The 15,005-nt window shown below is 35.4% G+C and overlaps 3 protein-coding genes across 3 annotated transcripts; 2 read left to right on the forward strand and 1 right to left on the reverse strand.

Annotated features, from left to right (window-relative positions):
- Window positions 1-1,901: 1,901 nt before the first annotated feature.
- LOC132176237 (probable protein phosphatase 2C 55) lies at window positions 1,902-2,780 on the forward strand. The gene has a single exon (XM_059588421.1). It carries the CDS (start codon window positions 1,902-1,904, stop codon window positions 2,778-2,780), a length of 879 nt encoding a protein of 292 aa, XP_059444404.1.
- Window positions 2,781-4,953: 2,173 nt separating this feature from the next.
- Window positions 4,954-5,787, forward strand: LOC132176325 (probable protein phosphatase 2C 55). The gene has a single exon (XM_059588535.1). The coding sequence runs from the start codon at window positions 4,954-4,956 to the stop codon at window positions 5,785-5,787; it is 834 nt and encodes a 277-aa protein (XP_059444518.1).
- Window positions 5,788-6,716: 929 nt separating this feature from the next.
- LOC132185671 (YTH domain-containing protein ECT4-like) lies at window positions 6,717-12,612 on the reverse strand. The gene is made up of 8 exons (XM_059599442.1): window positions 12,375-12,612; window positions 11,021-11,084; window positions 10,714-10,858; window positions 10,554-10,627; window positions 9,994-10,461; window positions 9,064-9,606; window positions 8,711-8,923; window positions 6,717-7,727 (listed from the first exon to the last, which is right to left on the reverse strand). Exons 2-8 carry the CDS (start codon window positions 11,066-11,068, stop codon window positions 7,119-7,121), a joined length of 2,100 nt encoding a protein of 699 aa, XP_059455425.1. The 5' UTR covers window positions 11,069-11,084; window positions 12,375-12,612; the 3' UTR covers window positions 6,717-7,118.
- Between the last annotated feature and the right edge of the window lie 2,393 nt (window positions 12,613-15,005).

A 15,005-nucleotide genomic window follows, 5' to 3' on the forward strand; every position in this document is an offset into this window, starting at 1 on the left:
ACTTTTCATATAACCTTTTGCTGTTCTCTCTTCTTTTTTATTTAATTTTTATTTACAAAGTCTTTGAATGCACGTGATACAATTTTATTATTCTTATATGAAAAAGAGTCAACCAAAGAAAATTTAAAAATTAACAAAGATCCTTACGAGCTGTTTGGACCATTGTTGGACCGACTTAACCGCATTCGCATTATCTCTACATATATATATATATATATATTCAAATTTCAAATTTAAGGATTGAACCTTTATTCTTCTTTTAGTTAGAAGTTTGTTAGTAATAAATGTTATTGTTTTGTGATATTTTATTTATTATAATACAATTATTGATCGTAGATTCGTTGCTATCAATATCAGACTTATGAATGTGTTACATTTAAAATTTTTATTTTTATTTTTAATGTTTTGAATTTCATATTTATTTATTTATTTTATGTTTGTTGAATTTGTAATTTATGGCAAAATAATTAGCAATTGTGATATAAATTAGAGATGAAAATGCGCATTTGCATATGCAGATAGTAAAAACTAATATCCACAAATGCGGATGCAGCAATAGCAAAAATCAATATTCGCAAATGCGGGTAGCGGTATTAGGGTATGCGAGTGTGAATATTATCTGCATCCGTATTTCTTTATATATATAATCACCAAAACGGCGTCATTTTGAATTTCATGATTTGTACTTTTAAGGGTGCTGATTTGGGTTCATGGTGTGTTGTAGATCCGTTGCGGTCAACATCCACTTATAAATGTGTTACATTTAGATTTAATTAATGTATTGAATTTCCGAATTTTTTATTTTATTTTTTATGTTTATGTTTGTTGGATTTGTAATCTATGTTTCTAATATTTGCTGGATTTGTACCATTGTTAGATTTCACTGCTAGGAAACTCTTCTGATTTAATTGCCTTATATTATTATTATTTTGTCACCAACTATAAATTTACATGAAGCTAAATATTAAATAATATATCTGATGAAATTTTATTGGCAAAATGATTAGCAATTGTGATATGAATAATAGTGTTCAATACAAATAATGTCTTTTTTATTTTTTTTGTATTTACTAGATGCAAGAATTAGTGAATTATAACTTCAATGTCTAAAACCCTCATTACCTCAAATGCAGATAATCACATTATGCGAATATCAACAATTATTATCTACATTTTATGGATGCAAAGGTGGGGTATTATTATTCTCCGCATTTTCACCAATATTCTGAATAATAGTGTTCAAGCATGAGTAATGCATTTTTATATTTACTAAAAACAAAAAATATAACTTCAATGCCCAAGGCCAAAAACACTCGTTTACCTCATAGGCTGATAGCATTTTTAGTCCTATATATATATATATATATATATATATATATATATATATATTTTGTGATTAAAATCACCAATAGATTATAAGTTAATAATAATAATATCAAATTCAGTAATAATTTTAAAAGTCACATCACAGTTAAAAAAAATACCACAAAAACACTAAAAAAACGACTAACATTTTCATATATATATATATATATATATATATATATATATGTATATGAGACCCGGGTGAACCCGAATCCGCAGGTCCCACTGCCCCACACAGTATCCGCCCGTGTTTTCAAGACCGTAGAAGCTTCGTGATCAAGAAATCGTGCAATTTGTAAACATCCCATCTACTAGCCAAAAAAAAAAAAAAAATTGGAAAAAGGAAACATCCCTTCTCTCTCTCTATAAAAGGAGTGTTCACTCATACTCATTCTTTTCACCACCGACTTTCGTCCTGTTTGTTTCAAATTCCAGGAGTTCTTTCCGATTACGTTCCAAGATTCTTGAAGAATTCATTTGTTTTTCTTCCGATCTCCTGTTTCTAGGCCTCTAATTCTTCTCTGTTTCATCCCACGATGATCATCAAGAAGCGAAGGCTTGAAGGAAAACATTCATCCCGCCCCAAAAAATGGGGGCGGCTTGAAGGAAAACTGGCGGAGACTACTCCGTCGAAGAGCGACGGAGCAGAAGTCCCCGAAGAAAGTTTGAAGATGGTTTGCGGTGCGTTCTACTTACCCAAAGACAACCCGCTGAAGCCTATAGGCGAGGACGCTTACTTTATTTGCGTGGAGAAGCATGCCATCGGCGTGGCCGACGGTGTCGGTGGTTGGGCTCAAAAGGGCGTCGACGCCGGCGAGTACGCGCGAGAACTCATGAATAATGCTTTCATCGCGATTCATCAACAAACCGATGGAGTCGCGGATCCTAAAAGGGTTCTAAACGAAGCTTTCTTGAATACCGACGCCGAAGGTTCATCCACAGCTTGCATTGCGATGCTCAAGGACAACATCTTGCATTATATCAATGTGGGAGACAGTGGGTTTATGATTTTCAGGGCCAATAAGCTTGCGTATCAGTCGCCGATACAGCAACGTTATTTCAATTGTCCGTTTCAGTTAGGAAACGGCGAGAAAAGTGATCGGCCAAGTTCGGCTGCAGAGGAAACAGTCCCGGTCGTCCCCGGAGACATCATAGTTCTCGGCACCGATGGGCTTTTAGACAACGTGTACGCAGCAGAAATTGAGGATTTTCTGAAGCAGGAAACTTTAGAGGGTAGTGAAGACCCTTGGCATTTGGCTTACGCCATTGCTGTAAACTTGGCGTTGTATAACTCGCAGGACAAATTTAGTTACAGCCCATTCGCAAGAGCGGCTGAGTTGGCAAACAAGAAGCATGTCGGGGGGAAGATCGATGATATTACGGTTGTGGTTGCGCGTATTGTACCACAAAATTAGTATATGTATAGGTTTTCTTTTTTGTCATTTATTCAATTGTTACGAGCTTTGCTAGCAAATTCTTAATTACTACAAATTATATGGTACAAATTCTTAATTACTACAAATTATATAACCTTTTGCTGTTCTCTCTCTCTCTCTTTTTATTTTTTTTTATTTTTTTTTATTTTTTTTTTTACACTCGTTTGGCATAATGACAAAGTATTTGAATGCACGTGACACAATTTTATTATATATTCTTATATAAAAAAGAGTCAATCATAAGATTAACAATAAAAATTTTCAAATTAACAAAGATCCTTACGAGCTGTTTGGACCAGTACTGTTGGATCGACTTAACCGCATTCGCATTATCTCTACATATAATATAGATAAATATTAGAATCTAATAAAATCTTCACATTTTGCTCATCAAAATCCTAGGTGGCAAAGTGTCATTTGCCAAGTTGATGTAAAAGGACACATGGTCCAAGTTGATGACAAATGACACTTTGCCACTTAGGATTTTGATGGGCAAAATGTGGAGATTTTATTAGATTCTAGCATATCTCTATAATATATTATATATATTTAAATTTCAAATTTAAGGATTGAACCTTTATTCTTGTTTTAGTTAGAAGTTTGTTAGTAATAAATGTTATTGTTTTGTCATATTTTATTTGTTATAATACAATTATCATTATATTTTACATTTAATTGATTCATTATTTGTATTTGTAGGGGTGCTAAATTAGAGTCATGGTGTGTCGTAGATCCATTTCTATCAATATCCACTTATGAATATGTTATATTTAGACCTTTTTTTTTTCTTTTTCTTTTTCTTTTTTGAATTTCAGATTTATTTATTTATTTTATGTTTGTCAAATTTTTAATTTATGGCAAAATTATTAGCAAGTGTGATATAAATTAGAGATGAAATTGCGGGCGATTAATAACCGCATATGCGAATGCGGATGCGAATAGCAAAAACTAATATTCGCAAATGCAAATAGTAGTTTTAGGGTATGCAGGTGCGGATATTATCCACATCCGCATTCCTTTATATATATACCAAAATAACGTCGTTTTGAATTTCATGTTTATACTTGTACGGGTGTTGATTTGGGTTCATGGTGTGTTGTAGATCCGTTGCCATCAACATCCACTTATGAATGTGTTACATTTAGATTTAATTCATGTATTGAATGTTGGATTTTTTTTTTTAAAAAAAATTATGTTTATGTTTGTTGGATTTGTAATGTATGTTTCTTATATTTTCTAGATTTGTATGGTTGTTAGATTTCACTGCTAGGAAACTCTTATGATTTAATTGCCATATATATTCTACCTTTATTATTATTATTATTATTATTATTATTATTATTATTTCTATTTTTTTTGGGTCACCAACTATAGATCTACATGAAGCTAAATATTAAATAATATATGTGATGAAAATTTATTCTTAACAAGTGTGATATGAATAATAGTGTTCAATATAAAAATAGTGTTTTTTTTTCTTTCTTTTTTTGGTATTTACTAGATGCAAGAATTAGTGAATTATAACTTAAATGTCTAAAACGCTCATTACCTCAAATGCGGATAATTGATAATATTTGCATTAACTGCTCGAATGCAGATACTAATCACTTTTTTTTTTTTGAACCGATCAGATACTAATCACATTATGCAAATATTAAAAATCATTATTCACATTTTATGGATGCAAAGGTGGGTATTATTATTCTCCATGAGTAATGCATTTTTATATTTACTAAAAACAAAAAATATAACTTCAATGCCCAAGGCCCAAAACCCACCTTCACCTCATAGGCTGATAGCGTTTTTAGTCCAAGCTATCATATATATATATATATATATATGAGACCCAGGTGGACCCGAATCCGCAGGCCCCACTGCCCCACACAGTATCCGCCCGTGTTTTCATGACCGTTGAGTATACAACTGTAGAAGCTTCGTGGTCAAGAAATCCTAGTGCAATTTGTAAACATCCCATCTCTCTCTATAAAAGGAGTGTTCACTCACTCATTCTTTTCACCACCGACTTTGGTCCTGTTTGTTTCAAATTCCAGGAGTTCTTTCCGATTACGTTCCAAGATTCTTGAAGAATTCATTTGTTTTTCTTCCGATCTCCTGTTTCTAGGCCTATAATTCTTCTCTGTTTCATCCCACGATGATCATCAAGAAGCGAAGGCTCGAAGGAGAACTGGTGGAGACTACTCTGTTGAAGTACGACAGAGTAACCCCCGAAGAAAGTTTGAAGATGGTTTGCGGAGCGGCCTATTTCCCCAAAGACAACCCGCTGAAGCCTAAAGGCGAGGACGCTTACTTTCTTTGTGAGGAGAAGCAGGCCATCGGCGTGGCCGATGGTGTCGGCGGTTGGGCTGGAAAGGGCGTCGACGCCGGCGAGTACGCGCGAGAACTCATGAATAATGCTTTCATGGCGGTTCATCGACAACCCGATGGAGCTGTGGATCCGAAGGCGGTTTTAACCGAAGCTTTCTTGAATACCGACGCCGAAGGTTCATCCACGGCTTGCATTGCGGTCCTCAAGGGCAATATCTTGCATTGTGCCAACGTGGGAGACAGCGGGTTTATGATTTTCAGGGACAATACTCTTGTGCATCAATCGTCGATACAGCAACATTACTTCAATTGTCCGTTTCAGCTGGGAAACAGCAAGTCGAGTGATCGGCCAAGTTCAGCTATAGAAGAAACAGTCCCGGTCTTCCCAGGAGACATCATAGTTCTCTGCACCGATGGGCTTTTAGACAATGTGTACCCAGCAGAAATCGAGGATGTTCTGAAGCAGGAAAGTATAGAGGGTACTGTAGACCCTTTCCATTTGGCCACCAATATTGCAGTAGACTTGGCGTTGTGGAACTCGCTGGACGAATATGGTTACAGCCCATTCGCAAGAGCGGCTGAGTTGGCTGGGATGAAGCACACCGGGGGAAAGATCGATGATATTACGGTTGTGGTTGCGCACATCGTAGCACAAAATTAGTCTCAATTTTATTTCTCTCTTCCCTTATGTGTAAAGAAAGAAACATTGAGAAAATTAACGAGGATGTCTTTGGGCACAGTTCGTGCAGTGTACAAAATTTTGAAATTGTTAAATATATTGATCGAATGTTTAGTCGCTTTGCTAGCAAATATTGTTTACTACTTTTGCAATATGATATAACTTGATTGATTAAGCTGAATGACTGGGAAGTATATATATAAAACTGGGTAGAATGGTTTGAACTGCTATGTCGCCATCTCTCCACAGATGATAAGCAGAGTATCAGAAGGCTGTTTGCTTAGCCTGTTAGCCAGAGGGGGTGGCCCCTCAAATGGAGGAGGATGGAGCCACCCCTGATATGGTCTTCAAATACACGTGACATAAATGAAAAATAAAATGCCAACCGATATTTTTGCCAAATGATGAACAAATTAACGGAATCAAAACTCTAGACCTTTAATTGTCCAAATTAAAAACTCAAATCCTTACCCTATCACACGGTCAAAACTCAAATTTCAACCATCAAATAACTTTTAAGGAAATGACGTATAACCCCCCTGTTTGCAACCCTAGCTATGAAATTACACCTTTTTGAGGGTAGTATCAGATTAGAACTTTAAACAAAATCTGACCTTTTCCGTGTTGGGTCAAATTGATATGACCTACTTATATTTATTTTCTTCGCAAGATGGGCTAACTTGTTCTTTTGGCTTTTTCTGACTAATACAGTGCGTGAGCGATTCCAATAGGATAAGAATCTCCTGTTATTAGGCTAAAGAGGATTCCAATCCATCACAATATTCCCAAAGACTAACTCATTCCAAGTCGAATGCTATGGACAACCGAAATTCAAAAGGAAAATTTTCCAGGTCAATTGATGTACCAAACAAGCAACTTCATAACAGTTTTCAGCAGAAGTGGAAATTGACTGAAAAAGAAAAAGAAGAAAATTCTTTTTAATCTTGAATATATTGATAATGATCCTTTGCAGGTTTCAACAATGATCCTTAAATCTTGAATATATTGATGATAGGCAAAGTGCAAAAACAAAGATTACAATGTTTTTCGACCTGATTTGAGCAGAGCAACAAGAACCCCTCAGAAAACCAAGGCATCGTATATGTGTAGTTCAAAACAACCGCAGCAGATATAGAGAAGGGAGTGAAAAACAATCAAGATGATCTGAAACAAGCATTCAATTTACCAATGCATATAACCACGCTCGAGTATGATATACTCATGTTGACATCAATCTGCCTGCACAAAAGGTAGAGCATCCGACAACAGAATAACTCCCAAAATAGTGATGCCATGAAAAATCTCTGCATCATCTAACGTTGGGATCCATTATTAACAGGAGCACCCCCCTTGTCAAGCTGTAAGGCTCTAGGATCGAGCGGAATAGTCCCAACCGTTAGAAAACCAGATTCAGCAAACCCATTAACTTTAATGGGTACTGAGCCGACTGTGACAACGTCAACAGATTCAGTATTAGCAATGCCGGTAGGCTTAGCCTCAGCCTCCTTCGGGTTTATGGTGAGTGAACCAATCTTTAAAGTAGATACCATATCATCTTTTAACTCAACTGCAATTTGTTCAGCATTTCCATCTCCGATGGTTGTGCTGGTAACATCAGAATTAGATGAAACTTGCTCAGGAGCAGAGACACCAGTCTTTATCGAGCTGTTTGGACCACTGTTGGGCTTGGAAGTTTTTCCATCTTCACTTGAAGGTAGCTCAACAACACTATTTACCTTGCGGGGGGGATCCAATGCAGGTACAAGATAAGGACTTCCAAAGCTTTTGACAAGTAACCTGGCTTTCCCTTCCTCCATGATTTTCTGACGATTTTCATAGTACAGGAAGTCATCAAGTAAAGAGGTCTTCAGTGTGTAATTTTTGAATATTTTCAACATCTCCAGACCTTTCTTATACATTATCTGCACATGAACAATAATTACACAACAAACATTAACTTTTAGGCGATGGAGAAGGAAAAAAAAAAAAGGAAAGACAAGGTAGATATAACTACAAATATCCTATATCAAATGACAAACCCGTGCTCGAAATTCAGGGTAACCCAAATCAAGAAAAGTTGTATATTACTTATCAAAACTCAATGAAGCCATGTTGGGGTTGGCAGCACAGTTCACATTTTACCAGACAGCCCTTTGTAGGACTTTCTTCCATTAAATCTGTATAACATGTTTTCACTATTCTCATAAACTCAACCCACATTATTGACCTTTCTCTTCTTATGATGCCTTCAACTTAAATCCATTTACCAAGCCATCACACGACTTTCTGTCATATTTTATCACCTGTGTAAGCTTTGTAGTTTGCTGTCTAAAAGTCAATGCAATAGCATGCAAGATACGATTCAAATTGGAGGAACCATTTGATGATTACTATAGTAAGGACAATGAAAGTTAAACCTGGTTCTCTATAGGAGCATAGGCCCTTGAATGAAATCAATGAAAGTTACGAAAAATTGACTACAATGAAAGGCGCATGATAAAAATATCCTGATAAAACATTAAATGATAGAACATAGGTGAAGGCTCTTAAAGACCAAGATTTGAACTAATTTATTTACAAGTATTGACCCAGATGTAGTAGAATGGTGAAAAGGGAATAGCTATACCCATATTAGAAACTTATAAATTGTGAAATTTTCTACATAATACAAAGCAATAATGGAATATTCATGAATCAATCAAATATTTCATAAACCATGTTGGTCTCTGATCAGTCCATCGCATCTTAGACATAGTGCAAACCCACTAGAATTGAGCCAACAACACAAACCAAAACAAACTACTTGATAAAAAAATATTAATGTTCTAACCACAGTAGGCTGCCACATTCAAAATACTTCATAGAAGAAGAAGCACAATGCAACACACCCAACAGGTGGACATACCTCTTGTGTATCTCTGCTATTAGTCACTGGCTTGTTCTCATTATTTTCTAAGACAATGTGTCTAAAATTGGTGTTTGGGACATCTTTGATGATGTGCCACTTAACAGGGAAGCTTCCACTCCATTTATCTTGCTGCCAGAAATCCATATCCTTATTGAAGTCAACTGGGCCAACCATCTCTGCAATACCACAGAATTGACCACTTGCATTAACCTGTACAAAAAAACCTAAAATAAGTATGGCCCCTCAAAACAAGAAGAAAAATCCCGACTCAGATGGTTGACAGAGATAGAGAACTTTGAAGTTAAAAATGCTGTTAACAAAAAGCCAACTTGTACAACGATGGAACTCACAGAAAAGAAGAGGAAGATAGGACAGCTTCTAAGCTTCTCTGCAGCTATTCTCCGTGAATCTTCATAAGCACTATCCAACTTCTTGTTTCCGTGGGGTGTAGAAGACCAAACATTATACTTGATGCTCTTGTGAACATCATCCTCACTGTATGATTTTATTACAAAGAACTTTGCATCCACATAATCAACCGGAAATTCATCCTTGTTATACTGATCAGTATAGATAATGATGTTTCCTTGTGTGTTACTATCTCCTGCCCTGGTTGTGTAGGCTTTGACAGCCAGTTGATCTTTCGATCTATTTATTCTAGGGCCCCGATTTTGCTCGCCCAATGCATCTGGGCTTCCAATTACATCATTCAGTGCTCTGCCAACATGGATCTTGGGTCGAATCTTAGCCCCTGCCTGTACATAAGCACTTGATCCAAATCCAGATAAACCATTACCGGCAGGGAGGGTTACTTTCAATTGGTTTTGATGAGATAGAACCTTGCCATTGGAAATGTTATCTACAGAAGGAATTGAGCCAGAGGCACTTCTACCCTGTAATCACGAATGAGGTATCAAAACTATGAAAATAATCCAAGAAAGAGACCAAATAATGAGTACCAGCAGTTTGCCAACTTCAGCATATAATTCGAACTTGACAAATAAACACCTTTACAAGATAATTTCACTTTATGAATGTTTATTATTGCTCTAACTGACCCCTGATATAGGCAAGTTTTATATAGTAAATCTAGCCACCCCATCCTGGCATATATCTTTGAGCAATGATCAACACCATGAGGATGACAAGGGTATGTTTTAATTTAAATAATTCTGTTCTTTACAAGACAACCCCACCCCTACTTGAAACCCTGCAAAAGTCCCTTTTTTGAGAGTAGGGTTGGAAATATTTTGACCTTGACTAAAGGAAAAACATCATACCTGAAGAACATGAGATGAAGCTGGAGTGGCAAAACTACCAGCAGAATGCATCGCAGATTGTTTGCTTGATCCACCACTGGTTCTTGAACTTTCAGATACCCTGGTCAGGGAATTTGTCTGATTTGAAACAGATTTTAGGGAGTTCCTTGGAAAGGATCCAGTAGCCGAACTGAAGTTATGTTTTAAACCTCTTCCTTCAGGTCTATTCATTGATATACCATTATCGTACAAGGAGTCAGCTGAAGTACTAGGGGTAATATCTGGTTGAAAAACAAAGGGTACATAAGCAGGTGAAGAGACTGGGTTCTGATAAGGGGGAACTGTGTAATACTGCTGTGCCCCTACAAATGGACTTTCAACACCTATCATAGCACCAGGTATGTAAGGATTATAAGGGTTGTATGGAGACTGTGCATATCCATAGCTAGGCGGATAATATACATAAGGCGAACTTTCATTTTGGCCACCCTGAAGCAGAGAAATTTGAAGTTCAAAACAACCACAAATGACAAGTTGTCAATTAATAACTCATTGTTTGTAAAGGAGAAAATTTCACTCACCGCGTACTGGATATCAGGACCATCTACACCAAAAATCCTATGGTGGTCCTCCCAATCGACGGGTGCATCAAATCCTGACCACATCCAATGAATAACATGCACAAGTAAGACACTACCAAACACAATCCTAGTCTACAGAAAATAGGGGATATTAGTTTACCTGTACAATAATACCCATAATTGGTGGCAGTTGGATAATACAAGCCCTGATCAACAACAAACTCAGAGGCTCCTTCATTGTACATGGCTTCAATTTGTTCAGGTAGTGGACTCGTAAAGTGCAGGTTGGATTCGGCACCTTGAATCTAAAACTCAAGACAGAGAGATGTTATGGAACATCTACATAACTCAAAAAAAAAAAAAAAAAAAAAAGACACAAAAACTAAGATTCACAAGACCATCTGAGCAAGCATTTGATTAAAGAATTTCTAAAAAACAAGAAATTCAAGCAATTACTAAGAAAGTACCAGATAAGTCTCTGTGTTTCCATGTTCAGAAACATTATACATTTCCATTCCAGGACTGCCACCCCTATAAAAGTTAAAAGAAATAAAATTTCAGCAGCAAACACTACATTTCAACACGTACCACCAAATGAAACGGGCATTACGAGAAACATATGCTGGCCAGATTCAAAACAGTGAATTGCAGACAAGATTTTATAGGAAACACTAACAGCCCACTTCAACTTGTACCTCATAAAGAATAATCAACTTTTCAACTAGCCAGTTACTAAAAGAAGCTCAAGACTTTCATCCAGCTCAAACAACTCCCATAAGAAGGCAATCAGCCCAAATTATGTAGCAAAGCTAGAGGGGGTTTGCATAGATAGAGAAACCCAAGACCAATTCCAGACCAAACAAGGCTTCCAAATGTTTCCTATTGAATCAATAGGACTTGGTGATCCCTTAATAGCACAAACACTTACCCTAGATAGATCCACTTCTGAATTCAAAACAGCTCAGCACCTCCATCAGTATTAGGATCCTCTTGATTTTGCCATCTCATCATTTACCACGTCTAATAGATCCTTAATTTTTCTTTAATTCATTCTAACTCACTAAGTTATACGTCAATGTGGCAAAATCTGAACCATTTAATAAAAAATAATAGTTATGGTTTTAAGAACCCAAAAGTGGAGTTATTCATAAGAAAAAGAAAAAAAAAACAAAAGTGAAGTTACTCTATAGGATCCTGATCCCCTCCATACCGGAGTATTGAATCATCGTTGGTATGGAACTTAGAATAGCTGAAACAAGCTACTAAATAGCATATTCTAGCAAACACCGCCAATGAATACCCAAAAACAAAATCCAAGTCTTAAATGACCTCCTACAGCTTCCAACAGCTATCTATACGAAAAGACACAAACACAAACAAGTAATACATAGATTCTTACACACAAATATATATATATATATATATATATATATATATATATATATATACACACACGTTTTTCTATGCATATTCGGCCTGAGCTAACCAAAGGAGTCAGAAACAGCAAATAGAAACCTGTCAGGCACAGAAATTTGATTTGAAAATCCAAAATAGCTTAGCAATCCGATGATTTAAATATCAATTTCGCATAAAAATAACAAATCTGCCTCACAAATCTACAGAACAAGATCGCCACCTCTCAGATTGACCCTCTAATAGTCAGAACTCATACGCAAACCAACAATAAAACGCAAAAGAAAAAAGAAATCAATAACTGAGCTAGAACGCTTTCATTTCCGCAGTGTACCGGAACCCAATCAATACAACTACAAGGGTAGAAAAGAAAAGTAAAAACAAAAGCTGAGTAGCGAAGGTTATTACCAGAAAAAATAAGAGTAGCTGAATCAGGCCATGGTCGACCTAGAAAGTTGTTCAAGAGGGAAATTGTAGAAATTAGAGTGAGAAGAGGGAGGTTTCTGCAACATTTTTTGTGCGAAGTGGAAGCACCTAAGAAACCCTAACCATTAAGGGAAAAGGAAGACTTGAAAAGAAGGCGGTTGAAACTACAGAGAGAGGGGAAAGAGATTCGCTCTCGATACGAAGCGTTTTAGGGGAATTTTGTGTGACGAAAGTGCCCCTGAGAGGCTTCAGAAGTATCTAGATTGCCATTTAGAGATCTTATTGGAAAACACAAACTAAACGGCGGGTCCTGATTTCTCTCGTGCTACGGGAGCTGTCATGGTTTGCATTGACCGTCTAATCAGGTTTCACCCTGGAGCAATACGCTCCTTATTCATCACCTCGGTTCAAGGCTACCGGAAGTCTATAAATATATAATAATAAATGTTGCATCAATATTACCCCCCTTTTTTTTTTCTTTCTTTTTTTTAATTTCATCTCGTAAATTAATCATTAGATTTGTAAATTTTGTATAATATTATAAAATAAATATGGGCAAATTATTGACACCAAGGACTTCTCATAAATAATAGGAACGGTGAAGTGAAGTTCTTGTACGTTTGGTAATTTATAAGGTGCTTTTATTGAGTAATTTTAGAAATTTCTCTGGTATCTCTCCAAAAATGAGGTAACTTTTTAAAATTATCATTTGATTAAAATTCAATAATGATCAATCACAAGTCCAATGGTAATTTTAAAAATAAAATTAATTTTAAATATTTATGAATATAATATTTTTAATTATTTTGTTAATTTTTTGCTGATAAAAAGCATTGTAGCCTACGTTGGTGTATAACATTTAGAGCATGTTTGGAATTGCATTTGATAAATAGAACTTTTAAGTCAAAAAGAACTTTTGGGCAAAAGCTTCATTTTTAAACTTTTGTTAAAAGTGTTTTTTTGACCATTTTTAGGCTTTTTGAACCATTAAAAGCGTTTTAAATTTTTGTTACCAAACGTGTACTTTTTTTTTTCAAACGAATTTTTTTAATGTTAAAAGTATTTTTACACCCCTAAAACGCATTCTCAAACATGCACTTATTCTTTACTAACTTATTCATATATTTTGCTCATTCTAGTGCCACTCATTTTCGACCAATAAATTCTGCCAATTGGAAACTTTAATGACATTTAATGATGGCAATAATACAAAAACAATGTTACAAAGTCATTTGACTAGGTTGTACTCAAATTAGACGTGGATTTGACTTAGGTGCGATAAAAAAGAAATTAAAAAAAAAAAAAAAAAAATTTACATGAAATTTTTTATAGTTTTTTCTACTGTCCAAATTGAATTTTAAGTTTGTATTGAACACCATATTTGTAGAATTTGTATATGGGTTCTAAACGCTCTTATGCATATCGAAGTAGTGATGGCTGAAACAATCATTGGATAAAAATTGGATGACAATCATTGGATGAAAGTCTCAAAGCTTTATTTTCTATTTTTATTTTCTATTTTTAAAAAGTAGTGATTAAAGTGATCATGATGGGAACTCAAAACTGAACAGACATTATATATAATGCTCTTATTACATGTTACCACCCTTTAAAAATATTTTCTATAGGTTCCATTTCCACTTGAAAAATTATAAATATATAATTGTGGCCACTATGTTCAAAGTTATTACTGTGCTGGCGACATCTATTACTGTTAAAGTCATTATTGTTGTTATTTTCACTGTTGCTCTTTTGTCTGCTGACACTACAGTGCTGCGACGAATCTGCTTTTATTGATGTACTTTTGCGAGTATTAACTTTTGTGCTTATTACTCCTTTATTCGCTCCAATCTTACTCTTAATTTTATTTTCGCACAACATTCCTGCAAGTGTGGATTACCGCCTGAATTCCTCTTCCCATCATATATATATATATATATATATATATATATATATATATATTGCACGCTGATAACCATAAAAAAGTCGGGATATGATTTCAGAAACATCAGATTATGAGATAAGTCATTGAGAGGGGAGATTTTTCACTGCAGTTAAAAATTTGCTTGTTAAGTGTTTTGAAAAGTTATTTTTGTGCTTTTAGATTTGAAAAGGTTTTAGCGTGACAAAGGGTTGAGAAGCATTTTCGGTGAAATTTGCATTTGAAAAAATGTTTTGGGTGGAGCTTACAGAAAACATTGTTTGATAAACTTGTTTAAAAATGTTTTGTGTTTTAAAAAAACAAATTATGAACATGTTTATTTTGAAAAAACACATGCTTATTTTTCAAGTCAAAAAAAGTAGCTGTGCGACCACTTATAACCTATTGGGTATTTGGGTGGCTCACGACACTCATCCCTTTAATTAGTTTAGAGTGGCCACGCGGCCACTCTCATATGGCGTGCACACCTAAATTTTGTCAGGGTGGTCGCGTAGCCACTTATCTTGATGGATTAAATGCTCAATCACCTTTTAACCTAAGTAGAGGTGGCCACACAACTACCCTTAGCTAATTAGGGTGATTGCATAGCCACCCCTATTTAGCCGAAGTAATCATGTAATCACCTTCTCTCATATGTTAGAGGTAATCATGCGACCACTTCTATTTTTTTT

The sequence above is a fragment of the Corylus avellana genome, chromosome ca1 (assembly GCF_901000735.1).
Source record: "Corylus avellana chromosome ca1, CavTom2PMs-1.0".
Taxonomy (NCBI): Eukaryota; Viridiplantae; Streptophyta; class Magnoliopsida; order Fagales; family Betulaceae; genus Corylus; species Corylus avellana.